At 41.0% G+C, this 26713-nt stretch overlaps 3 protein-coding genes across 5 annotated transcripts; all 3 read left to right on the top strand.

Moving 5' to 3' along the window:
- The first annotated feature begins 913 nt into the window (after nt 1-913).
- Nucleotides 914-3779, top strand: naa10 (N-alpha-acetyltransferase 10, NatA catalytic subuni). Of its 2 annotated transcripts, none has more exons than XM_085258522.1 (8): nt 914-1101; nt 1232-1330; nt 1451-1509; nt 1595-1640; nt 2016-2131; nt 2282-2326; nt 2823-2908; nt 3046-3779. In XM_085258522.1, exons 1-8 carry the CDS (start codon nt 1081-1083, stop codon nt 3246-3248), a joined length of 675 nt encoding a protein of 224 aa, XP_085114648.1. In that variant the 5' UTR covers nt 914-1080; the 3' UTR covers nt 3249-3779. The 2 variants fall into 2 exon arrangements, with proteins under 2 accessions (XP_085114648.1, XP_085114649.1); XM_085258523.1 differs by having other exon boundaries at nt 915-1101; nt 2823-2907; nt 3066-3779.
- Nucleotides 3780-4398: 619 nt separating this feature from the next.
- LOC146550078 (rho GTPase-activating protein 4-like) lies at nt 4399-13730 on the top strand. Of its 2 annotated transcripts, XM_085258520.1 has the most exons (23): nt 4399-4598; nt 5045-5189; nt 7004-7093; nt 7226-7397; nt 7507-7669; nt 7882-7944; nt 8028-8156; nt 8229-8357; nt 8530-8751; nt 8919-9020; nt 9397-9558; nt 9656-9740; nt 9883-9910; nt 10018-10117; nt 10217-10277; nt 10432-10509; nt 10610-10738; nt 10833-10938; nt 11143-11370; nt 11457-11509; nt 11608-11839; nt 11916-11961; nt 12461-13730. In XM_085258520.1, the coding sequence occupies exons 3-23, from the start codon at nt 7027-7029 to the stop codon at nt 12635-12637; spliced, it is 2532 nt and encodes an 843-aa protein (XP_085114646.1). In that variant the 5' UTR covers nt 4399-4598; nt 5045-5189; nt 7004-7026; the 3' UTR covers nt 12638-13730. The 2 variants fall into 2 exon arrangements, with proteins under 2 accessions (XP_085114646.1, XP_085114645.1); XM_085258519.1 differs by lacking the exons at nt 4399-4598; nt 5045-5189 and adding an exon at nt 5224-5447.
- A 778-nt stretch (nt 13731-14508) lies between these two features.
- ssr4 (signal sequence receptor, delta) lies at nt 14509-18495 on the top strand. The gene is made up of 6 exons (XM_085258524.1): nt 14509-14689; nt 14897-15015; nt 15101-15175; nt 16698-16787; nt 16919-16984; nt 17853-18495. Exons 1-6 carry the CDS (start codon nt 14641-14643, stop codon nt 17955-17957), a joined length of 504 nt encoding a protein of 167 aa, XP_085114650.1. The 5' UTR covers nt 14509-14640; the 3' UTR covers nt 17958-18495.
- The last annotated feature ends 8218 nt before the right edge of the window (nt 18496-26713 follow it).

Genomic DNA, 26713 nt, shown 5'->3' with positions numbered 1-26713 from the left:
ATGTTGCGCTGCTGATTGGATGCCAGGTGTTTACCTGGAGCAATGTGGCCAAGTAGGCTAATCTGACGCGAATGTGTGCTTTCTCGCTGTTTGATTGACCTAAAAGCATTGCTTCGTTGACAGAATGGGGAATTTAAATGCATTTAAATACGTCATCTAAATATTTTGAGTGTGGAAGCCTCTGTAAATCATCAAATATTAAGACTAATAATACATGTTGTAGACTAATATAGGGCGACAAGTAGAAGATAGATGGTATTTAAAATTACAGTCTACCGTAATTTATTTTTTAACAAGGATGAGACTTTTAAATAACAGAATGAGACACACTATAAATCTGACATATGCAGCAAGGAGGACAGCAAAGTAAAATAAATAACTATCTAACTAAACTATCGTTTACTGCAAAAAAGATTTTGCAGTAAACGATAGGATATAAAAGGCAGTTTATCCGAAGGTTGAGAGTATTAATTGATTAGTGCTGAAGCAACATTTTTATATTTTAGCAGGCTTTTTTTGGTTTTGTTTTGTTTGTTTTTGTTTTGTGGGATTGCTCTTACATTTTTTTTAAATCTCTAATATAAACTTTTTCAACAACAGTTTGTTTAATCCAGTGTCTATTAAAAAATCCTCTTTTGTGTTTGGAAGTGTTTGAAAATGTGTTGCATTTGTATCATATTATTTAAAAATCTTCATCTAAACAGAGAATGTTGTCTAGTAAAATGTGTGCATCAGTTCCGTGTTAATTTACAAAAATGTATAACCTCAAATTACCTATAGTTGTCTGTCTATGTTAGCCACCGTCGGGCCACAGCAAGGGTTTATGGCCACTTTTTTTTCAAAATAAATCCGATTAATACAATAGGTACAACTTTTATTCTGAAATCCCGGCAGAGCGGACGTGTATGACGTTATTGTGGCACGCTCCTTCCTCTTGCTTTCCTTGCTAGCACGTCCATTTAGTTAGCTAGCGAAACAGGCTCTTTAACCCCGTAGGGGAACTGTTATGAATCATTTGACCAGTGTAGTATAATAGATTTTTTTGATTTTCATAATCTTGTTAGTAATTGATATTGGAAAATGAACATACGAAACGCACGGGTAAGTATAGAGAAATTCACTCGAGAGCCACGCTGTTTCTGCACAGAGCTAAGCTAACGTTACAGGCTGCAGTTTAGCTGAGCAGATATCGCCGGTCAGCTGTGTGACCCTTTTTATGTGTTTCTTTCAGCCGGAGGACCTAATGAACATGCAGCACTGTAACCTGCTGTGTCTTCCAGAAAATTATCAGATGAAATACTACTTCTATCACGGCTTGTCATGGCCACAGGTAACGAGCAGTGCTGATTCCAGTTTCCCTGTCTCTGCTAATGGCACTGCTCCTATCATACATACCATTACAATGTGTACGGTTATGTCTCTAATTGTTCTTCCGTTTAAATCGTTCCAGCTCTCATATATAGCAGAGGATGAAAATGGGAAAATTGTGGGATATGTGCTCGCAAAGATGTAAGTATTAGCGAGCATATTTGTATCCTGCTGTCACTTTTAAGAAAACGCATTGATTCTTATGACTTTTGCAAACTCTTTATAGGGAGGAGGACCCAGATGATGTACCTCATGGACACATAACATCCCTGGTGAGTCGGAGCACCTGCGACACCTCAGACAACTCCTTTGCCTCTTTTTCTTCATATTCTGTTGGGTGCTCCTTTAGGGGGTTCACCACAGCGGATCTGCCTCCAATCTCATCATGTCGCTAGCATTTCCTCTGTCATTCTTCATGGTTTTCATCACTTCTTACTGTCTGGCACCTCCATAATATATCCACTATTATTCTATTGCACATTTGCAAACTAGCTCACCTTTGCCTCTTTATCTCCAAACTGCTCATCCTGAGCTGTCTCTCTGATGTACTAATTTCTGATCGCATCCTTCTTGGTTACTCCAAGTTCAAATCTTAACATCTTTAGCTCTTAAACCACCAGCTTCACCTAAAACACTCTGTCTTCTAGGCAGTAAAGCGGTCCCACCGACGTCTGGGACTGGCTCAGAAGCTGATGGATCAAGCCAGTCGGGCCATGATAGAAAACTTCAATGCTAAATATGTCTCACTTCATGTTCGCAAGAGGTACTGCGGACTCTTGGCTTGTTGCAAACTAGGGTTTATCTCTTTGTGTACATAAATGATTGTATGAATTCCTATGTACAAAATGTGTTCTGACTCCAATTGTATCTGTAAGTGCTCCTGTTTTCAAGAAATGTTTTCTCCCCACTGCAGCAACCGAGCTGCCCTGCACCTGTACTCAAACACACTTAAATTCCAGTAAGTATTTCTGTTTCTCTAGCAACATTACTGTTAAGTTTTTTAAATGTAATTCATGTACTACTACAACTTTTATTTTATTTACATCAGCTGGGCTACAATAGTTTAATAATACTGGTAGTCGATATAATTTGACCTGTGTTTAGTATAATTAATCAGATAACTGTATCACAAATGTGATGGTTACTTATATTGGTAGATAATTATAAGATTGTTATTCCCAGGTACTACTGGGTTTTGTTTTGTTTTTTAAAGTCTCTAAAGGCTCAGTCTACTTTTTTCTTTCCCTCACCATGCTTTAAAAATAGTTTTAAGGGTCATTTTCTACATGATTGTTTCTTTGTGTATATAGATGAAAGAATGTTGGTTGGATTAGTGATAGTTTCAACTATAACTCTCATTTTTAAAATCCATTAAAATTCTGTTTGAAAATGTGCTGAACAGCTGAATGTTTTTGCACCAACTTTAACTGATCTACTATCTTGTCCCTTCACAGGATTAGTGAAGTAGAGCCCAAATACTACGCAGATGGGGAGGATGCCTACGCCATGAAAAGAGACCTGGCCCACATGGCTGATGAGGTACTTGATTTTTACATCTTTTTTAAAAAAAATATGAGCTACTTTAGTTTGATTGTCACTCACTCTGAATTGCCCCTTAATATGAGCATGTGACCAAAATCTGAATGCGTTACTTTTTTTTCTTTTCTTTTCTTTTGGGTCCCCTGGTCATCTCACAGCTGAGGAAACCCGGAGCACGCGTGCCGGGTCAAGAGGCACAATCTGGCCAAAGTCCGTCGGGGTCCGGTGACCATGAGAGAGAAAGCGAGAGAGACAGCGGAGGAGAGAGCAAAGAGCTGAGCGAAGTCAGCGAGGCAACAGAAAGCACAGATGTTAAAGATTCCTCTTCTGATTCACAGTGACACTGCAGCTTTAGACATTTTTAAAATCATCCCTTGCATCCAGTTTTTATCTATTTGCCATTTCCCCTGACCTTACACACTGATTATCTCGGCACCAAAAATGCTCCAACATTTACGTCACTTTTTTATTTTTGGTAATTCTGGTTATTTTTTTTTTCCTGCAGTGATGAGCAGAGACTTTGTTAATAGCATCAATCTACTCAGTTATCTAAATTAAATACAAATTAATTACTGGTCTGGTCATTTTTATTGGATTATTGTCATTGTAAAAGCTGTGTGAGGTTTAAGACCGCCTGTACTTTTCAATTGGTCTTTATTTGACAGAATAAATCTGTCAAATAATACTTCTTGTATTTCATTTTTGTCAAAAAAGGCATCAAATAATGAGCATCTCTGAATGAAAACCAGCAGAGTCGGATAAGTTATTCAACTGCCACCTTGGTATTGTGAGTGATGATCTGATTAAAAGTTAAAGACCCCAAAAAATAGGATAAAAACCTTGATGATGGAATAAACTGATAAAAAGAAAAATTCTTCCACGTTAATGATTTAACCCAACTCATTGTGTCTGCATTCTTCCTCCGTGGGCTACGTCCTTTTCTTTTTCCAAAAATGGTACTGTAGCTTCTAAGCTGAACTAATCCTCTGCAAAGAGTTTGTTTTTAATACATACGATTAAAGATGGAAAGGACATCATAGATATCTGTCTTCAGGTAACTGGTTGAACACATGACAAGGAGATAAACATGAATCACTTGTGAGCATGCCACCAGTTCACTATATGGTGTAGGTAGGTGTAAATACTAGAACAGCTGCCACAAGTCTTCAATCGGAAGGATTTTGATCTGTAAAAATGAGTGCTTGTAAGCACGGCCACTGTGGAAACATGTTCGATGCCATGTAGTAATGGAATGCTGAAGTTCATATTAAAGTGTCATCTACTCAGCCCATTTTTAAGCCTATTATTCATAAGTGGGGAAGTGCCTTTACTGTCAAATTTATACTTTAGTGACTCCTACTGGCGGAGAAAGACTACTGCATGGCTTTTCACAATACCTACAGCAAGAGTTCAATGCCAGGAATGTCATGGGTCTCTATAACAGGTCACAATGGGACATAGTTAAGTGTAACTAAATTCAGATGAGTTTACTTTTCCTGCAGTGAACTGAATAGTTGGGCCATGACTGTTTACAGTTGAGCTCAAAGATTTTGTTTACTTTTATGTAGGGTGTAGCAAGGTTCAAAGGTCATTCTCGGTTTAAACTGAAAGACACAGCTCCCTGCTGCATTGGGACTCAACAGAGACTCCCTTCAATCAAACTGTTCTTTCTCAAATGTCATCCAAAATGCGTAAGTTAAATACCAGTTGTTTTTTTTAATTGTTTGTGCAACACCGTCTGTTTGTCTGTTTGAGGAAGGAAACGAGTGAAAGAGAAGTACGTGACAGATAAGAACAAATTATGCCTAATGATCTTTGAAAGAGTTAGACTCTCTCTGACAAATTGCAAGAAGCTCAGCTTCACACCAGCAGGCTGTTTAACACCTCTCAGACAGAGAAGTCAACAATGTTGTTGTAAATCTTTCTGTGTTATGATTTCATAGCAACAGTGGTCTTTGTTTCTGTTTTTCTTTTCCCTCCTAATCTACATAACTGACTGTTTTGTTTTTTTAAAGTCAAGGTTGCTCCCGCTCACTCATATTGTAGCCATGACAGTGTATAAAAAATATATATATTTAAAAAAACATAATAATAATACTCAAAATAACTTTCTTTTTTCCCCCTCAACTGAAATCAGCTCAGTGCAGCTGATTTCACTCAGGAACCGGCAAGGAGAGCCCAATCAGTGAAAACAGCTGTTGTTTGACTGAACTGAAAACCTGCTGTGGGGTTCAAGAGGAGGCACGAAAGAGAGAGAGAGAGGAAGGACTATACTAGAAAAGGTTTTCACATGCACAGTCACACACTGATGGCTCAAACTGAATGTGTGAGTGAGAAGAAGCGGGGAGGGAGGGGGGTGAGAACAGCAGAAGTAAGTAAGTGTGTGTGAGAGAGAGAGAGTCAGTCAGAGATGACTTCCACTCCACCCACATCCATCCGTGTCCAAAGTGAGGGGGAGGTGAAGCAGTTACTGCGCTATTAACTGGCATCATTTAGTTCAGTTTAGTGTGGAGGAAAGACTAGTCAAGACTCCTGATCAGGTATGACTCTCTGCACGTATGACACTCTTATTGATTTTTATTTGTTTTCCTGTCTCACCAAATCAGCACTGGTAGTCAGTTTAACACTTAATGAACATGTTTTTGTATTAAAAAGGCGCATGCTGTTATGCAGTTAAGGTTTGCATTGCTTGATCGTTTTATGTTGTTGTTGGCTATAGACAAACCCCCCCCCCAGGGCGAGTGATGTTTCATAACTATAGACGCCTCTACTTGTTTGTGCTTGTTTAAAAAAACACTAAAATGGTAGAAAAGGTTACTTTAGTAAAACAGGAACTGAAACGCTATAGTAGCAATAAGGTTAAGACTAGCCTTAATGAAATACTGCGGCAGGTTGTGAGGATAGGATGTGGTGATTCACCAGCTGATCGCATGGAGAAAGAATGAAGCGACTAATGGAAAAGGGTGACACAGGCTGCAAAAATTGAACTCCTTTTTGCAGGGAGTTTGGGCCATGCTGAAATACAGCAGAGTCATGTTAGCAGGTCATCTGTTGGGAGAGTGCACATTTCAGCTAAAGAGAGTGCTGATGAGTGATGTTTGGCTTTCAAAAAAAAGGGAAGTTGAGGGGGAGAAATGGAGAGAATGTGTGCGTATTGATTGTGTACAAAAGGGTATGATCCAGCAAGACAACACTCTGATCTTCCTCTTTTTGAATTGCAATAAATTTCCTTTAATGTACAGTATTTTGCAAAGTTCAGGATTATCGTGCGCTGAAGAAAAACCGCCGTGCTCCAGCCACACTCATCTTTCTTTTTTCTTGAGAATAGACCTGGGTGTAAGTTTCACCCATAAATTATAGTTAAAAGCGTGTCAAGAAACTGAAACCTATCAGAAACGATCAGTTAAACCTCTATCAGTAAGACCTGGTAGTTTTCTTTGTCTGACTAAAGGGTAAAGCCAGTTCTCCGATAAACATGTCCTGTCGTGTTCATCCTGAACTGGAATATACCTGGGTATAGTCTTCTCAACCGGCCAAGACATGCTGTAAAGTGAAAGGCAGAAGGATTTAAACCTTTATTGGTGAAAGTTCTTTTTCCTTCTTTTTTTCTTCTTCTGTAAAACCACCTGTAGTGTTGAGCACAAACATCCCCGCACAGTTGTGCGCCTTGTGGTTCGTCCTATTTTTAGGGCAGCTTGAGATGCTGTTAGAGTTATTTTTGCACCTTGTGCAATTCTGCAGTCTGCCCGGTGCAAGCAAGCAACACATGCCAACCGGTTTTCTAGTTGCCTGCTGTTCAGGGAAACGCAGCAGAGTGTGACCACGTTGAAAAGATGTGCTACAGTAAGACGAACATGCTCATTTCAGCTCTACAAGTCTCTCAAGAGGAAGTGCGTAGGGTCTATTGGAGGAAGGGGAAGGGTGGAGGTGGTGGAGGGGACTTCAGTAGAAAGGGTGTAACAGTGGGTTTAACAGGTTTTCTCCACCAAAGGATACTGATCAGCTTGCATACTCCCCTCTTTAAGAAAGGGTTAACAGAACAGAGCTGATATTTCATGCTAGCTTATAAATGAAAGCAATCACTGCCTTTATACAGAATTCCACCCAGCTGGATCAACAATGAGTTCCCATGTCAAACTTCGGAAGGAGCGGGTCAGTGTGGTGGACTACGACATTCAAATCAAAGGTAAAAGGCATGTGGTGGTTTGTGCCACACTGAGAAACACAACCTCTTTATTTCACACCATCTTAACTCTGATCAGTGAAACCAGTTTCTAACCTACTTGTCACAGTAAGTGTGTCTTTGTCGGCCTTTCAGAGGTTCGCTGTCAGCTTGTAGACCAACTGAAAGTATTGGACTTGCAACTTGAGCAAAAGAACCAACAGCTGCAAGACCTGACAGACTACCTGCGTCGACGGGGTGAGATTGAAAGCGAGTATGCTCGTTCCCTGGAAAAACTAGCAGAAAGGTTCACATCAAGGATAAAGAGGTAATTGCACACTGCACATAACGTGCTAAACTACACAGCAGTTCATTTCAATCTTCAAAGTTTGTGTCCTTTTGTATTTTTTTTCTTGTTTATGCATGACCACGCTCAGGAAGGAGCCCAGTAGTAACTCTGTGTCCCAAGTATGGCTTACTCTGCTGTCCCAGACCCGCCAAGAAAGTAGGGACCATAATGGACTGAGTGAAAGCTGCAACAACTTTCTCACCCAACCTCTCACACATTGTGTGGAGTACACACAGCGCCTTGCAAAGAAGGTACTACTGCAAGCGCTCACCCACGAACACACTGCCATGCACTTCTGCAGTGCAAATGACATAATACTTGCTCTGTTATCGTTTTTCCATTCTCACTTTAACCACCAGTTCATGTTTTTCCAAATCTTGATATTTAAAGTATGACGTGGGTCACTGTGTCCTTGCTGTGTCGTGTCATCTCACTTCTCTGATATTTTGTCTGTGTTTTCCAGAGTAAAGACATCTGCATTCAGCTACAAGATGGGCTACTCAAGGTTACCACAGAGCTACAGGCGGTACGTGAGAAACCAACCACACAGAATGTTTTCCGTTTCTTAAGTACACAGAGGAAAGCATTGCTTTTTGTGCCTGTGTGCAGGCATGGCGAACATACTACCAGTACCACTCAGACTATGTCTGTGCAGAGGGGAAGCTGAGGGAAGCAGAGAAGCAAGAGGAAAAGCAGAAGCAGAGTGCAAATAAAAAACTGGAGAGGCTGATAGAAAAGGTAAATGCTTGGTGTCATGTGCGTGCATGCACGTATCATGTGACTCTTACTGACAATGTTTATGTGCTGTAGAGACAAATTAAAGTCCAAGAAATAAAGCTGAAGTGCAGCAAGGCCCGAAATGAGTACCTCCTAAACCTGGCTGCAGCCAATTCCTCCATGAATAAGTACTACCTGCAAGACATCTCTACTCTCATAGATGTGAGTACATCAGTCACCTTTTCCTTTCAACATACAAAAACCCTACATAGCACTCAAGGTCATGATCTCTCATGTCATTTGAACCCCAGCGCTCATTGTTTCCATTCCTTCTGTCATGATCTGAAAGCTCCCGAATGAATGAAGTGATTCTAAATTCAGTTTCCTCCTCCAGTGTGCAGATACAGGTTACCACACCACTTTGGGCAGGGTGATGCAGGCCTACTTGTCAAGACGGTGGAAGGCCCAGGATAACCTGAGCGCAGGCCTGCAGCAAATAGAGGAGACCGTGTCTAGACTGGACCAGAGCCGGGATAGAGACATCCTCCTGCAGGACAACTACAACACCTTCTCTATGCCCCTACGCTTCCCCTATCAGCCCCACGATGGGGACCAGGTGTGTATTTTGATTAAATTATGTAAAGGAACTTTATATATTAAGTGTGTGGAACAACTCTAGACTCCCTTGCATTCTGTCGGTGCTGTGCTTTTTGGAAATCGAATTTCCCAGAGGAACCCACCCGAGGGATTAATAAAGTTCTATCTTATCTTATCTTATTTCAGGTTACTCAGGTCAGTGCGGAGTGTGAGATGATATGCGAACTGGAGACCAGATTCAAACAGATACAAACTCGACTGCAAGCCGTCACCCAGGAAACTGAGGAGGTAAAGAAAATCGCACCAACCAGGGCTGCTCGTTATCATATTTTGAATTTTAACGAGGCTGCAAATAGTCTATGAAAATTTCTTCTTGTTTCCTTATTCTAATTTTAGTTAAACTTATTAAAGCATCACAGCCTCAAGTACAGAAAGGAAGTAAAAGTGCTTAAAAGTGATGAAGATGCAAAAGCACTATAATAAAAGGCGAGAACGCCTTCCACCTCATTATTGACTATATTTAGCCCTTTTTTAATAGTTCTCATGATCTCAGTGTGTAAGACAAGTATAAATCTCAGCAGTTCTGCTGGCACTTGAAAGTGACATAATGTCTCAAATGTGGGTATCTACACAACACACCTCTCACCCTGCTGCTCTCACATAGGTTAATAAGAGCATGTCAGCAGCCCAGGCTTCTCTGCTGGAGGGCATCGGCGATGATCTGGAGCCTTCATCTCAGGAGGGCAGCACTGAAAATCTGACTGTAAAGCCCAGCGCCACTCGACGACGGGCCAGCCTGCAGGAAATAGAATACCTCTACTTTACTGTGAGTCGGTAAAATTTGGGGGCAACAGCAATGATGTGCAGTTGGTGTGGTAACGATAAAAAAAATACTAATCTGATCGGTGTAATTTGTTTTACAGAAAGTAAAGGAGTACCTCGTTGGCAGCTCTCTTGTATCTAAACTGCAAGTTAAACATGATCTGCTTAAAGAAGCTGTAGAAAAAGGTATTGCTTCTGCATTTCTCACGTTACAATACCACAAGTTGTTGACTCTGTGTCACAAACAAAATACCAAACACAGAGTATTTCTCCTTTTTAAAACGGATTGCTCTTATCATATGTTACGTCCTTTTTCTTTTCTTCCCAGCTGAAGTATCAAATGACCATCAGCCTCGGTATGAATATAATTATTTTTAACAGTTGTCGCTGAGTCATCGTTTTTATTTATTCATGCTACCAGTCTTAACACTGTGCCTCCACGGTCCTGTGTGTCATTCTCCAGACACACTGGGAAGTCTATGCGTGTCAGAAAGAATCACTCGAGTGCCAATTTGATGCACAGCCAAAAACTTTTCAATGGAGACATGCTGTCCTTCATAACGGTAACACCGGTTTCCTCTTTCAGCTCTCTCGTTGTCATTTTAGTTTTTCCCTTTGACTCGTGATGAGTCAGTGAAATTTATTGTTTATTTTTAATTCAGGCATCAGGACAACAGATTCCAATTGTTGTGGAAAGCTGCATTCGCTATATCAACCTCCATGGTGAGTCTTCATTGCTGAAGTAACATTAAACCATTAGATGTTATTGTAAAAAGACAACTGCAGACACACATACATCTAGCCTCTTGTGTTTAAAAGTGACTGAGGGAAACAGGCACTCATTTTAGACCACTGCAATAATCTGTCTGCCCATCAGGACTCCACCATGAAGGGATATTTAGAGTGCCGGGGTCTCAGTTGGAGGTCAATAACCTCAGGGACGCTTTTGAGCGAGGTAGGGGTGTGTGTATTTGTTAGATTAACTTCTATTCATAGCGCTCCTCTCCATGGAGCATTAATAATGTGGGGCAGTGTGCCATGGGCTTCCCCTGCAGGAGAGGACCCTTTGGCTGAGGGGAGTTATGACCTTGACTCGGTGGCTGGAGTGCTGAAGCTTTACTTCAGGGGTTTAGATAATCCACTCTTCCCCCTTGACAGCACCAATCTGCTCCTGGAGCATGCCCGTGAGTGTTCTTGTGCACCTGTGGATATAATTAGTGTGGCTAAGGATGCTCAGCAGCAACTTCTCTTTTATTTCATCACCTTTTTGTTTTCCAGAAATAAAGAATGAGGCAGAGCGAGCAGCTGAGCTGAAAGCTGTGATTTCTTCCTTCCCCGAGCCTGCTATCATCGTCATGAGATACCTCTTTGCATTCCTTTATCAGTGAGTGTCGTTACCTGTGACTTGAATATGGAAAACCTGAATTTTTGCCTTGTTTTTTCTCATTGCTGAATCATTCTGTGAGAATCATTAACATCCACTGTTAGTGCAGTTAAATAAGATTATATGAGGTAAAAACAACCAATAAAATTAACCAACTTTAATTTTTCTTTGTTTCTTTATTTACTCCTCTCTCTCTGCCTTCAGTGTGTCGGAGTATAGTGACGAGAACATGATGCAACCTTACAATCTGGCCGTGTGTTTTGGCCCGAGCCTGATAAGAGGGGCTCATGATGACGACGTCGTGACCCTGCAGCCTCAGATCAATGCCCTGGTGAAGGACATCATCATTGAGCAAGAAAGCATCTTCCCCACTCAGAGCGAAGTGCCGGGACCAGTTTATGAGAAATGCATGACACTAGAACTGGATGACGGGTACAGTGAAAAAGTGTAGTTCACATAACATGCGGGGGTTGGGGGGTGTATTGTGGAATGATTATATTATGCTCTTTACTTCACAGAGAGACCAATGTTGATGGAGATATAGAAACTGAGTACACCCCTAGCAAAGATGGTAAGTTTATGTGGCTATTTCAGTTCATCGCTTCATTAAAAATATATAATGATGTCTTTGAAGAATAACAAAGGATGTATACATTTGCTTTGCTGCAGATTTAGAAATGGGTTTTTTGGCTGACAACAGCACAAGTATGTCAATGTCTGGAGTAGCAGCACCCAGAAGGGGAGAACGCCCCAGAGCTAATAGCAGCGGGGCACTAGAACACAAATTAACAGCTGCACCAGGAGGAGGCAGCTTCGGTTCAGGTGGAAAGTGCACACTTCAGATTCCTGTTGGGCCGCAATGTAAGCCAAGGAGGATGCCCTCTCCTTGTTATGGGCAAGAGTAAGTAACCCAACAACAGCTGACTGACTGTGCTTGAGTAAAACATAATTATTCAGACTGATCTTTCTGCATACAGCTACCAGAGACGGTCATCTGAGGATATAGCCTCTCGAGTAGATAAGGTGTGTCTTGTTTTTCTTATAGCTCTCTGTTTATAACCTAATAAATGTCTTTAAAAAGAAAAATACCGCATCATTGTGCAATGAGCCAACTTTAAATGAAGCCATTATAAAGGGTTCTCACAGTAATCTGTGTCTGTAGCTGTAAGCGTTACAACATCAGAGGTTGCTAAAGGGGACAATGAGCCAAACTGTACTTGGAAATGTGCTGCTGCTAAAGAGCAAGTGGCTGGGCTGTCCTTCCTTTTTTTTTTTTTTTTGAAAAAAATCCATTTTTGATAACCAAAAAGAAGAACTAAGTGTTAACGGTAGCAGGAAACCCACAGTCTGGGTTTCCTGCTTACGAAAATCTGAGTGATGTTCAGTAAATTACTATGCAGAGTAATTAGTCATTGCCAAGAGCGGCGAGCAGAAACAGAAGTTCTGAAGTCGAAAAGTAGAGAAAACGGACACTTCCCCCTGTTTCCTCTCTCATCCGTACTTTTTTATTTTCACATTACAGGAAGTCTGTCGCCAGATGGACTCAGTCTTTAAGGAGCTTTTGATTCGACAAACCCATCAGGATCCCACCCCCACTGTGTCCTCCCCCTCAGTCCAGACTCCCCAGAAGAAAGGAAAGCAGGATGGGCGCAGGGGGAGAGGAACAGGGCTCTTCAAATCAGCAGATGCAGCGGACTGAGATGATCAGCAATGGCACAAGAAGACACACGGGGCGAGGGAGAGATGATACTAATGGAAGTTGAGGTGTAGCGTGAAGGCCTTTGACAGTAGCTTTCAGCACATCTATTTCTAGAAACCTGAGATCCTTGACTGAGAGCCCTTTCTCTGAGGTCTCCTTGACTCAGTCCTGTCTTACGTGTGATGTACAGCAGATTTCCACAGGCCTGCGGTACTATGTCAAAACTGTGAACTACTTGAAATGCACCAATGTGTTTGTAGGCATTTTTGATATTTGCACTTCTTCTCTTATTATATTAAACAGCTGCCCTGCCAGTCAATAATTTTTAGTCAATACAGGCATAAGTGCTCACTCTTAATCAAATTTCTGTCAAAATGAGATGCTGGCACAAAGTCAAGAAAACTGTGAATGTTATAGTTGTAAACGTCAATTCCTACTTATCTCTTTATGATTTATCTGTATATTTGAACTACATGCTGATTAAATAATTTGTCTAGGCTTACTGCTTCATTAGATGTGAATGTAAAACATGACTATAACTTGCATTTCTTTTCTTCATCCTGGGGTTTTATACATAGAATAATATATTCGGGCTTAAGTAAAAGTAGTCGAGATGCTCCTTTCTCATGCAACATTGGCTAGATGCCTCTGGGGCCTCCTTCAGTAATTGAAGGCCAGACGAGATGTATTCTTTTCAGTGTTTTCTGGGTTTCTCCCAGGTGTCCCACCCTGTGGATGTCCCTGGGAAAACCTTCAGTGGAATATGCTTGGGACGCTATTCCAAACATCCAAAATCGCTCCAAACATCTAAGCTCCTTACCCCTGCACCACTGCTCAATCTATACCAATATCTCTGTTGGTGTCTTGTCCTGTTTAATTTATTTAAATTTGATTTATATTGCTTCAAATCACTTAAAGGTATGTTTAAAAAAAAAAAATAGGCCTCACTCTTCTTTACTTAGGGAAGCAAATCACCCTGAACATGGAAGGATCATCATTTATTAACAAAGCACCACAATCAGGTCGTCTGCTGACTTTCACCAAGGTGTGTCTCAGTAGCCTGAGTACATTTTTTTTAATGATTTTCAATTTAGGAGAATCACAAAATATCTAATAAAGAGATTTCTTAAGTTCCCTCAACTGGACACTCATCTTTGTCCAACCTGTCTATAAAGGTGGAGATAATTAATGATAATAATTATTATTATAATATATATTATAACTGAATTATTGCATATTTTTCAAAGGCAATGTCACAAATTTCTGTATACCCTAGATCCCCAAGGATGTCAAACTCATTGTAAATCATGGGCCACATACTTTGATTCTAAGTGAACCTCCACTTTCTTTCATTGTAAAGAAGTTTAAGTGCACATTTGATCCATGCGATATCTTAATATAAGAACAAGAAGTGCACTCTCAACCGCATGTCTCCTCCATTCTATATTATAAACAAATGCTCTAGTATTAAATAAAACAAATATATCAACACAACTCTGGGCTTAAATTGAAAAATAATAATCTAATTCCCCAAACTGTGCTGTTATTTCTAAAACAACATTTTTTGTAATTCACAGAAAGTGTATTATTTATTTCTTTACTTCTTTCACTCGTTTATTTATTTTTACTTTTGTCCAGTTTAAACTTTTCTGTTAATTGTCTGTCTATTACTTTATTACTTTGCTGTGGTGTGAATGACCATGAGGGAGGCTTTCATTAGAAATTTGTAAAAAATAAATAAGGTCAGTTTGTTAAAGCTGTTTAGATCCATCATTTACTGACTTCCGGCCATTTTGATTCTGATGACGTGTCGACGGGGCACTTTCCCAGGGTGCTCTGCGGTTTCGAGAGTCCACGTCATTGGTGCGCAGACGCAGAGGTGCAGAAGCGCTGTGAGCTGAGGTGGACTTCTTCCTTTTTACTGTTTGGAAGGAGCCGAGCACTCAGGCAACTGGACCTCAGGAGCAACACGAAACCTCTTAAACAACCTCCGAGACGTCACGATGATCCGGATAGCCGCCTTCTTTGCGCTGCTGGTGGTCGCCTGCTCAGGTAAGACAACTCTGTAAGAGAGAATACCGGGTTAATAAGCCTGTAATGCTAATCAGCTTTAGCTAGTAGCTAATTCATTGAATCACTACCCGCAATCTCGTAGCCACAGGAGGGCAGAGTGGTGAAAGTTGTATTATCTATAGATGCTGTGTAGATGATCATGTGCAGGATTTCAGCTGACCTCAACTCTGCTCTTTGTGCCCATAGGAGAGAGCTGCACGGACCCAGTCATCACTCCGTCGGCCTACACCACCTCTGACGCCGTCATCTCATCAGAGTCTGTCTTCATCGTTGAACTCAGCCTGACCTGCGCCAACGGAGCACAGGTAACTGTCCACCTCTAACACAGCCAGCAGCACAATGATGTACTGATGCTACTGGAGCACTCATGGTGATTTCTGCTCTCTGCAGAGCGTAACGCTGTATGCTGATGTCAATGGAAGACAGTTCCCTGTAACCAGAGGACAGGACGTTGGAAAGTACCAGGTATGGATTCACATGTGGCTACAGGTCAAGGTACTTGCTTTTACTGAATCTGATTTGTTAGCAGAGTGAAAAAAAATCAATCAGTCTCTAGCCTGGATGAAAGGGGAGGTTTGCATCAAGAAGGGCATCTGGTGTAAAATCTTTGCCAAATCAAACATGCGGGGCATCAAGGAAAAGGTTTCCATACCAGATCGATCGGGGCCCAGGTTAACAACAATGGCCACCTCCAGTGCTGCTGGCCAACAGGATGCTGGTTGATAGTGTGCTACTACTGACTGAAGACAAATTAAGAGGAGAAGGGGAAAAGATGATAGGAGGCAGGGAGAGAGAAGGAGGCTAGTCTAGGTGAGAGTAGGAAACTCTAAATGTACACTGGACAAAGGATGTTGAGTATGAAGCAGCCAGGAAGGAGAAAAAGAGGAAGAGTGCAGGTGAAGCTGGTGGCAAACGATCCACTGTGATGACCCCTATAAAGGGAGCAGCTGAAAACGTAGTAGCACTTTGTAGATTTATGGGTACTGAACTACAGAAGGTTGAACATATAGTCACAATAATTTTAGTGCTGTCTAAATCTATTATGAGCCAGATGATCGTGGTTACAGTTTTACCCGATACTGCTTTATTTCTCATTGTTTTTATCAGCTTTGTGCCAGTAATAATGTCTCATTATAAAAAGTTTCAGAAACGGTTTGAATTTTTTCAGCCAAGATTAGACAGCACCAAATCAGTATTACACAACTAATAAATATTAGTTACAGATATATGTAAATGTAATCTCATTTACTGATAGACTCACAGCAGTCAGTTGGCTGGTATTAGCCTATACTGATCAGCTCTTAATTGAGACCACCCTTAAAGCTTATAAGCAAAGGTGGGAGAAAATATCAAAGTACTTCCTCTTGTTATACATTTTCACTATGCTGGATGGATTCGTACATACATATTGATATCAAAACATGCTGCCCTTTAACTGGATTTTCCTGCCAGTTTGGTCATGACTTCATGACTTCTTGTAGCAGTAATTTCAGTAAATTGCAATAAAAAGGAAAAAGTGGACAGCAAATTATAGAAATTAAGTGAACCAACACACTAATACACACACACACCAGTGCAATAAAAATATATTAAATTCCTTTGTCAAAAGTAATTTCTATTGAATTAATAGTCACAGGATGTCTTTGATTAGGTGGCTGCCCCGAGGTTTATTGACCCTTCACAGATGAACAATCTCATGTAGAGCTTATAAAAAAAAAAAGAAATATTGTTGATTTACTATAGGTGAGTGTCTTTTTCAAATAAGGACTACCGGGGTCATTAGGATACTTGTACCTTATGACTTGCTTAGACAGTAGTTTACATTTATCCCTAACCCTTTCATCAGCAGGCCATTAAAATACACGTTTGCCTTTTAGTACAGACTCGAGGCTTTACATTTAGACACATTTTTAAACTAAAAGTATCTTAAAGAAACAAAAAAAAGTAAATAATCAGCTATTATTAAATGTGTACTTTCTTCCATCAGGTGTCCTGGAGTCTTCCTCACAAACAGGCAACCTCTGGAACATATCAGGTCAAATTCTTCGATGAGGAGTCCTACAGTGCCCTGCGCAAGGTTAGTGTATTATGTGTTGTTGATCAGCTTACGGTTTCCTTTGCTTGAGCTCCACTTGTTTTGAAATGAGTCGTCTTTATAATCAAATATGCTTTAATTTCAATTAAATCTGTTAATCTCATTTGCTCCAGGCCCAGAGAAACAATGAAGACGTAAATGCCATTCACCCTCTCTTCTCTGTCAACATTGACCACAGGGTGAGTTTCTTCTAGGATCTCAGACTGAACACATCACTTGAGTCATGATCCTGCTATCTTGTAAATTAAAAGCCAGTAAACGCCCTTAAATTGTATCAGCTTTAGTGAGCTTACATCAAGTATCACGTAACTTCCTGGCATGTTTGAAAGGTCTCCAGTGAATGAATAAACCCAGAGAGATTATCGCCTGACTGCACACTCTTACAGGCCTCTATTTTGCAGAGTAGTCATATTGTTTCCTTAAGAATTAGTGAAGCTTAAAGAAGAGCAAATGGCAAGTGAACTTTGGACTTAAGTACACATGATTACCAGAAATTTGACATGATAGTGTGCAGGTAACCCTCTAACTTTATTTACCTCCCACTCATGCATCATACCGTCATACAATCAACAGGATGTTACGCTCTCATTAGCAGTGGCTTAAATTGCTCTCTTTAGAGTTGCAAAAAGTTTGACTCAGGGGTCCACCAATTTCATGTTGCCAGCATTTTTTTGCCCCTCGTTGCTTGACGTTACCAAATGTCACTGACTTGCTGCGGTCTCTTTGCTGTTTCCTGTGCGGATGCATCCAAGGGGCCAGTGTCTGATTTATGGTTGGAATCTCTGCATTCATTCAAAACAACAAACTCATGTAAACATGAAACTCCAGTTCCACCTTTAGCTTTGTGTGATTCTCATTTAAAAATAAACCTTATCTGCCTCTTATTGGCACTTGTGCAGCCCCACAGGCCGTTCACTCTGAAACTCTCTCCATTTAAAACCATAAAACTACTATTTAAGCCAACTTTCTTCTGATTGGCTGTCCCTCATTTGCCTTATTTACTCTTGTCCTTAAACCTGTTTCCTTTCCCCCCCCTGCTCACTACAGGGTGCATGGAATGGCCCATGGGTGTCTACTGAAGTGGTTGCTGCCCTCATTGGTATCCTGGTCTACTACTTGGCTTTCAGCGCAAAGAGCACCATCCAAGCATAAACTGACCCAAAACAGCTTTTTAAATACTGGATCATTAAAGACTGATTTCTGATGGGGCTCGACCAATTATCCATCATCCAGTGTTGAGACAAACCAACAGGATTTTGCCACTTGATCTGCTTTGGGGCAAGGAGCAGAAGTAGCAGTCTTTGTATTTTTTTATTCAGACTGTGTCTCTTATGTGCTTTTGAGTCTTTAAAGATGAATTTTGACACACGATTGACTCTCGGTATGGGTGGAGTTTTGTAACAATGGTTTCTTCTTTTGGAAACAACAGATCAATAAACCTGGACTTTACAAATAAAGAAATCACATAGAGCTCATGCATTGTATTGGGTCCCGCTTAAACAGTGGAACATCCTGACCAGATTGTGCTGCAAAGGTCAAAGCTTCCATGCAAATGAAATGTCAATAATGTGGCTGCGCAGACTGGCCTGAACAGGTCAAGTGGATGTGTCTCCTCCAGGAAAGTGAATAAATGACTTTTATTTTATTGGTTGTAGTAAAGCGAAAATCTATAAATTCCTTTTTCTCTAGACAGATGGGAAGGTCTGTTATTTCACAGCAACACGTCATCTACAGTGCTTCTTTTTATTTTCCAGTCTAGAACTAGCTGCAACTAGTCACCTGAACTCAAGTAATAACCAGCTTTAAGCAGATTTATCTTTCACATGCTGAAGTAGTTGAATTGTATCCCATCTATGGGTGGCCAAGTCGCATGAAAATGTCTCCACCTTTCCTAACTCCCATGCAGCCCCAAAAACAGCATATTTAAATCTGCCTGTTAACGTGTTTACTTTGCAACACGTACAAAGCTACAGGAATTCAAGACGGCCTTGGGGTGAGGGAAAAATAAATCTATCTCAAGGAACACGAGCAGGATAAACCTACCCAAAATTAACAAACCAAAATATCTGTGGAGTTGGCAGAAAAAAAGAAAACCACATGTCAGTGTGGTTTTTCTGCTGTAGTCAGACAGACTTGGTTGGATGATGAGTAAATCCTTTGTGACAGTAACCATCTTGGCCGTTGCAGTCCACTTAAAATCTCTCTTGATAATCTAAGCATTTATGTTCATAAATCCGGTTACGATAAAAAAGTTTTAAGGCTTTGTGCGTAGTAAATATCATTTGTGCTAGCTTGCAAACTCTTGAAAAACAATTCCTTTTTTTTCTGTAAACATGTTCAGCTTGGAGGCTGTGGCTGAACTCTCAGTGGACATGATGGCTATTTTTGTCAGCGCAAGAGAGGCAGCGCTGTCCCACTGGTATTCCTCGATATTCACGGAGAGCAGTGCATTAAACAAGGCAGCACGTCAGCAGCTTGTGTCCTGTCACATTTTCTCATAACGGGGACACACACATGCACACATGCCAAAAAAAAGAAAAATCTGTTACAGATGTTAATTCTGTGAGCAGGGAGTGCGGTAGCTTGCATTTCCTTTCTAAATTCCTGTAGTGCATTGCCACTGGTTGAGCACACTGTGGCAGCTGTGTGCTGCTGATGGAGACTCGAGGCTGATGCCAGCTTCAACTTTACAGGCAGATTGGATGTGATTTTTACTGGTTATGGTTTACTAATGTTATTATTATGTTGCCTTATGAACTCCATGCCCTCCTTCTGCATCCAGTTTATGACATAGAGGTGCTCAGGGGAAAGTCATGCTGATGTGATCTAGTTTATTACAGAGACTTAAACTTAGCTTATCTATTTCTGTCTGTGCCCCAAATAAGGTTTAGCAAAGACTCTTCACTCCACAGAAAAACAATTTAGCATCAACAAAAACAGCACAACTGCAGCCTCTCACTTAGTCCTATAGAGTTGATGTATACTGCGAGTAAAGTGATCTGCTCACATAAATACTGCACAGTGTAGAGAACACAAGGAGTTTCTCAGATGACCGCTTCTCTGCTGCTTTGTCATCACACATTCACACTTGTGGTTTAAGTGCTTTCGTCTTCTGGCACCTTGACAAGGAGAGAAGAAAGCCATCGCAGTGTTGTTAATTTAGAATAGGCAGGGGCTGGAAGGAATCCAGATGTTGCCTCACAGAGTCACCTATTGGACTGTGGGAAGTCGCGGACAGCTGGATGGAGAGATATAAATGGAACGGACAAATAAACACTCAATGGAGGCCAGCGAGTCGATGCTAACACAAAAACTCCTGCTTCTCTTTGTTGTGTGATGGAGTTCAAAGTGCGTAACTCCAGCCAGCACATTAGTGGCCATGACTGCCGATGTGGAATGAAATATTTAGAGATAAATGTTGTCCTTTTAGAAGGAATGATCCGACAGGAAGTCACAGTTTATTCTGTCAATGGCAAATTATTGTCCTATATCTTTGGTTTGTTTTTCCCCCATTTAAGAAAGTAATTTACAAGGTTGTGTAAACAATTCAGTCCCATTTCTATTTATATGATTACATAACCCAAGCTTTTAGTCTTGATTATCAGTGCAAAACATAATTTCTTCTTAAACGTCTCTCATATACAGTGGGGCAAAAAAGTATTTAGTCAGCCACTGATTGTGCAAGTTCCCCCACCTAAAATGATGACAGAGGTCAGTAATTTGCACCAGAGGTACACTTCAACTGTGAGAGACAGAATGTGAAAAAAAAATCCATGAATCCACATGGTAGGATTTGTAAAGAATTTATTCGTAAATTAGGGTGGAAAATAAGTATTTGGTCACCTCAAACAAGGAAAATCTCTGGCTCTCACAGACCTGTAACGTCTTCTGTAAGAAGCTTTTCTGTCCCCCACTCGTTACCTGTATGAATGGCACCTGTTTGAACTCATCATCTGTATAAAAGACACCTGTCCACAGCCTCAAACAGTCAGACTCCAAACTCCGCCATGGCCAAGACCAAAGAGCTTTCGAAGGACACCAGGAAAAGTATTGTAGACCTGCACCAGACTGGGAAGAGTGAATCTACAATAGGCAAGCAGCTTGGTGTGAAAAAATCAACTGTGGGAGCAATCATCAGAAAATGGAAGACATACAAGACCACTGATAATCTCCCTCGATCTGGGGCTCCACGCAAGATCTCATCGCGTGGGGTCAAAATGATCATGAGAACGGTGAGCAAAGATCCCAGAACCACACGGGGGGACCTGGTGAATGACCTGCAGAGAGCTGGGACCAAAGTAACAAAGGTCACCATCAGTAACACACTACAACGGCAGGGAATCAAATCCCGCAGTGCCAGACGTGTTCCGCTGCTGAAGCCAGTGCATGTCCAGGCCCGTCTGAAGTTTGCCAGAGAGCACATGGATGATACAGCAGAGGATTGGGAGAATGTCATGTGGTCAGATGAAACCAAAGTAGAACTTTTTGGTATAAACTCAACTCGTCGTGTTTGGAGGAAGAAGAATACTGAGTTGCATCCCAAGAACACCATACCTACTGTGAAGCATGGGGGTGGAAACATCATGCTATGGGGCTGTTTTTCTGCCAAGGGGACAGGACGACTGATCCGTGTTAAGGACAGAATGAATGGGGCCATGTATCGTGAGATTTTGAGCCAAAACCTCCTTCCATCAGTGAGAACTTTGAAGATGAAACGAGGCTGGGTCTTCCAACATGACAATGATCCAAAACACACCGCCCGGGCAACAAAGGAGTGGCTCCGTAAGAAGCATTTGAAAGTCCTGGAGTGGCCTAGCCAGTCTCCAGACCTCAACCCCATAGAAAATCTGTGGCGGGAGTTGAAAGTCCGTGTTGCTCGGCGACAGCCCCAAAACATCACTGCTCTCGAGAAGATCTGCATGGAGGAATGGGCCAAAATACCAGCTACTGTGTGTGCAAACCTGGTAAAGACCTATAGTAAACGTTTGACCTCTGTTATTGCCAACAAAGGTTATGTTACAAAGTATTGAGTTGTATTTTTGTTATTGACCAAATACTTATTTTCCACCCTGATTTATGAATAAATTCTTTACAAATCCTACCATGTGGATTCATGGATTTTTTTTTTTCACATTCTGTCTCTCACAGTTGAAGTGTACCTCTGGTGCAAATTACTGACCTCTGTCATCATTTTAGGTGGGGGAACTTGCACAATCGGTGGCTGACTAAATACTTTTTTGCCCCACTGTATAGCCTTTTATCAAAAGTTTATCTTTATTATTCTTACACAAGACAAAACATTTGCTGTGAAATAAGGATAACTGCAGAGGAATTTGTGTGTGTGTGTGTGTGTGTGTGTGTGTGTGTGTGTGTGTGTGTGTGTGTGTGTGTGTGCGTGCGCTCAGAGGTGTGTAAAGCACACCGGCTCAGGCCACAGACCTCGATGGGCTTAGCGGGATTCAGCAATGTGGAAACCGGCATTGCACAAATAATTTTCACATGAAGTCAGGCTTTTCTGTCTGTTCCATAGGCATCGTTTTTCCTGCTCGTTCCTCACACTTTTCGCAAAGCAGAACAAAGTCAACAAAGTGTGGGGCTAACTCAGTAATCACAGAGCAGACTGTATCTTTTTACACTGGCTTCCCCTTCCTTCACTACAATAACAGTTCATGCTCTGGTTACTTCATGGTTTTGTTCGTACAGAGGAGGGTGTTATATGTACAGTTGCTCCAGCCCAAACAGCTTGACAGTGTTTGGGGTTACCATAACTCACTGTAGCTTCCAAACCTCTGCACTTATTTTCTCTGCATCTCATTCTTCTTGTCCTATTTGGGCATCCTCTCATCTGCTTTGCATGACAATGCAGTTTGCAGTAAAAAAAAAAGAACCATGTAAGGGAGGAAATTCCTTTCACTCCTTTTCCACAACATATTAAACATCCCATCCACATGTCACATCAAAAGGACAATATCTGGTGTACAGCTTTTGTTTGTGTTTGCATATTGGCTTGCGTGTGTCTGCGTGTGTGCATGCACTTCTTGCAGCTGGCCCAGAACTATTAAATGGGTGAAGACCAATGTTCCCTCTAAGCTGCGTGCGTGCGCAATTGCGCACTGCTGCCATGGTCTCTGCGCACAGAAAATCTGCGTTGCGCACAAAAAAAAATCTAACCTGAATTGAAATTAAAATTAAAACTTTAACAATTCTGTTTTGCAGTGTTAGTCAGTCAGTGACTGGCTGCTCCCGTATGGGATTAGAACGATGCCACCTTATCCCATAGTCCAGCCAATAACGCGATTCACATTCGTATATACGCAGCTAATCAACGTCGTTGACAGGCTATGACAGCGTCCTTGTGACACCGGTGTTTTAGCGAGCAAAGCGGCGTGGCTGATGTGGAGTGAAGCCACGTTAATGACAACTTGGACAACCATTGGAGATGTGAGCAGGACAGACGGAACAATTGACGGAAAAAGTGTGGACTTCATACCAGTTTTTAAATTGTGTTGATCGGCCACGTAAAACCAGAGTTATGATAAAAATATCTGCAATGTTTGGTTTTCTTCCTGAATACTGTCGTTGTTTATATTTACTGCGGGAAGAAACGGTAAAAACTGAGTTTTATAAGGAAAACGCTCCAAAGCACTCTCCACCTGTGAGCAAAACCAAAACCTCCCACCCTTTCCTATTGGTCAAAAAATGTACCATGTCGACCAATCAAAAAATGATATAGCAACATGGCATTTAGTGTTTAGGAAAGGGGGAGTTTTAGGAGTGATGGCGGTGTTTTGAGATGTGAGAGATTTGCAACGTTTAGTGCAAATCTTGTGTAGTTAGTGTGTAGTGTAGTCAATAGTTTTGTTGTGTGTGTCAGAAAAATGCTGTAATTATATATTCTTGATTTGAATACTGGCTTGTGTGAAATCCCAGAAATAAACCCCAGACAAAGCGATTCTGTGAACTAAGGTGCAGGTCTATTAGGTTATGCTGTGGTGATCCTCGGGTTGGGGGATGGGTGTTCATACTGGAGTGCAAAATTAAAACCAATGGAAGATGGACAAGAAAAGTTCAAAGCCATCAGGTGCTCAGTTTAGAAAAACAGAGGGAGTGTGGCAGTGGCGGCTAGGACCGCCACTGCCTGCAGGTATCAGGCTGTTGTTCTCCTTTATCTCATAGTGGACAGAAATTATTTTTTGGAGTGGCACAAATAATTTGTGTGGCATCAAATTTGATGCAGAACAGCTGATTGTTCTGTAAATAGTTTGAAATACTTATTTTAAAAAACACCTTGGCTGCATTTTTAGGTAAACAGCTGCAAAAAACTTTGTTTTTTTGCATAGCTCAGTTACTTTTTTGAAGAAGTAACTATATAATTAATTGCACAACATTGGTCATTATATCCTGTATTTTGCAGACAGAGTTACAGGACTCTCTCCCAGACCACAGACTCAGAATACAAGTCAGAGCTTTATACAAATAGAAAAAAGAAAGTTGTGTTTTCAAAATTGGAGTTCAAGTTATTTTTACTTCCAATAGTGTTAACATGCTACACAGGTCATGAACAAGATTATTTGTAAGTGGGCTAAAGCAGTTAATTAAAAGTAGTCTAACATAAATGTAAATGCTGTAATTTGATTATTTTTAATAAACCGTGTAACTTCAATGCTGGCGTGACCACAGTGCACACGTCTGATGTCGCTCACAGTGGCCCAAGGGACCGCTCAGGGAGTTTGTGTGTTCGCTCAGAAACATGAAAAATTAGAGGGAACATTGGTGAAGACACATAACAACAAATCATATCTAAGTGCATAAATGTCGTGGAAGCGTGTTGAACAAGCTCCTGTAAAATATTTGTAGATGCCATTTTATCAGACACCATGCACATGCCTGTTTGTACTATTAAGAAAGCAATGTTGCAGGTGAGGTGTGCGCACAACCGTGCCCAAAGTAATGAAAACAAGATGGCTGAAAGCGATAAAAAAAAGCTAACCTTGATCCCTCTGGCTCTCGGAGAAAGAACGTCTTTTAAATCAGTAAACACTTACAGACTAAGGAATCATAATTGCTGCCAATAGAATAAAAGTGTGGCTATATTTAGCAAACAAAGAAAAAATGCCCTTGGAAAAAGCCGCATTTAACTGCCCCCTTCTCTGTAAGCTGAAACAGTAAATGCAGATAAATTTTATGTGGAAAACAAAACAAACTCCACCAAATAGTTTACCATCTGTTTTAAGGCTAAGAGCATATAAACATCCTCTTGGTGTTAAAACATTTAAGATAGAGAAAAAGAGCAAAATGAAACCCTTTTGTGAGAAGACAAGATAAATTGGGGAGCCTGTTTCTCTTGCTTCCTCTGATAATAAAGTATGATGCTCTTTCCTAACGCAGACACAGGAGTCGATCTGGGCCAGTTGGGCCACCTGGTGTCTTGGAATGAGCCTCGGCCATCATTAGGTCTGCAGAGGGGTCTTGGGTTAAGCAATGCAGACGCATTGCTCAGTATGGTAAAAGTCCTGGCTCCAGGTCTGATTTATACCGGCTGTGGTGAAGGCTGGGGGTCTCAGTCATTCTTCAGAGCCACTGGTTGCACTCCTTGGCTGAATTTAAATTGATTTGAAGACGGAACTTGCCCTGTTTTCCTGCCCTTGTGACAGGCTCCCTGAGGGATAATTTATTTCTTTTATACCCCATTGCAGCCACACGGCTGGAAGGAAGTGCTGCCCTAACTGTAATGAAGAAGTGACCTTGAGTTTAGCCGTCACCCATGCTTCTGCATGGAAACCGTGAGCATTAGGGCATTCAGCATAAATATACACACACACACTGCAAGATTATAAAAACAGCAGTGACCTACCAGTTAGACCATCTATCATATGCTCTGACAAGAGAGAGATGGTGGTGGCTGTTTCAGTGAAAAATAGGAAATGCCAAGTCTTTTATAGGACTACTCAGGAAACTAAACTGACTCTATAGGAAATTCTGTCTGATGATGGGTCTATTTTTAGGGGATATTTAAAGATGTTCGTGCTATCTGCTTCTCAGTCAGTTGAAGTGCATTTATTATTTAGCCGTTTTAATGCTCACTAATGGCTGTACAGAAAGCACAATGCACAGCTGAGGAGTGTTCGGCCTCTCCCATCAATCTGAAAGGCTGGATGAAACTGAGGTTTGGCTCTTTGCGTGGAGAAGAATCATTCTCTGACCTCTCAACTTCCTGCTTGGGAGAGAGAAAAATACATGAACACCCTGAAGGTTTGGGAGAAGTTCATCTATTTCCTGATATAACAAAGTGAGACACGGGACATTGTTGCTGCAGAGTTTCATTTGGCTGATAATCAAAGCAGAGGCCTGTGTCTGGGGAACAAGTTTGCAGTGGCGTGCTGTAAACCCAAACACCACGGCCACGCAGAGGAAAAGGTGAGGCTTCTCCTTCGACCCAGACAAGTACTCTTGAGATACCTTGAAAGCATGCCGGTATTGTCCTGCAGACTCGAACAACACTGTTCTCTCACGAAAAAGAAAGATGCACCAAAGTGTCTCACTGTGAGTGCACATCATTAAAAAAAAAAGATTATTTTCAACAGCATCTAATGGATAGACTGATCAAATACACACAATGTTATCACATTTCCTGTATGTACAGTAGCTTATATAATTATGCTATTGTAAAAACATACCATTAGAATATTTAAGTGTGTCATGCAGCTGAGGGCCATAATACTTTACTCTGTGCACAGAATAAAATGCAATATTATAAAAACTGTACCTGGAAGGCAGAAACAGGGAATAATATACATATATACTATCTAAGTATACATTAAATATATATATATTTGTGTGTACATTTTCATTTACACAACAATAAATAAATAAAGAGATTAAAGAACACATGGCTCATGGTGTGATAT

This window comes from Mchenga conophoros, linkage group LG20, assembly GCF_057382185.1.
Source record: "Mchenga conophoros isolate Kocher_MC1m ecotype Shallow Benthic linkage group LG20, M_conophoros_male_GT1.1, whole genome shotgun sequence".
Classification (NCBI taxonomy): domain Eukaryota; kingdom Metazoa; phylum Chordata; class Actinopteri; order Cichliformes; family Cichlidae; genus Mchenga; species Mchenga conophoros.
Note: the sequence above shows the minus strand (reverse complement) of the source record. Positions and strands in the feature narration are given on the sequence as shown.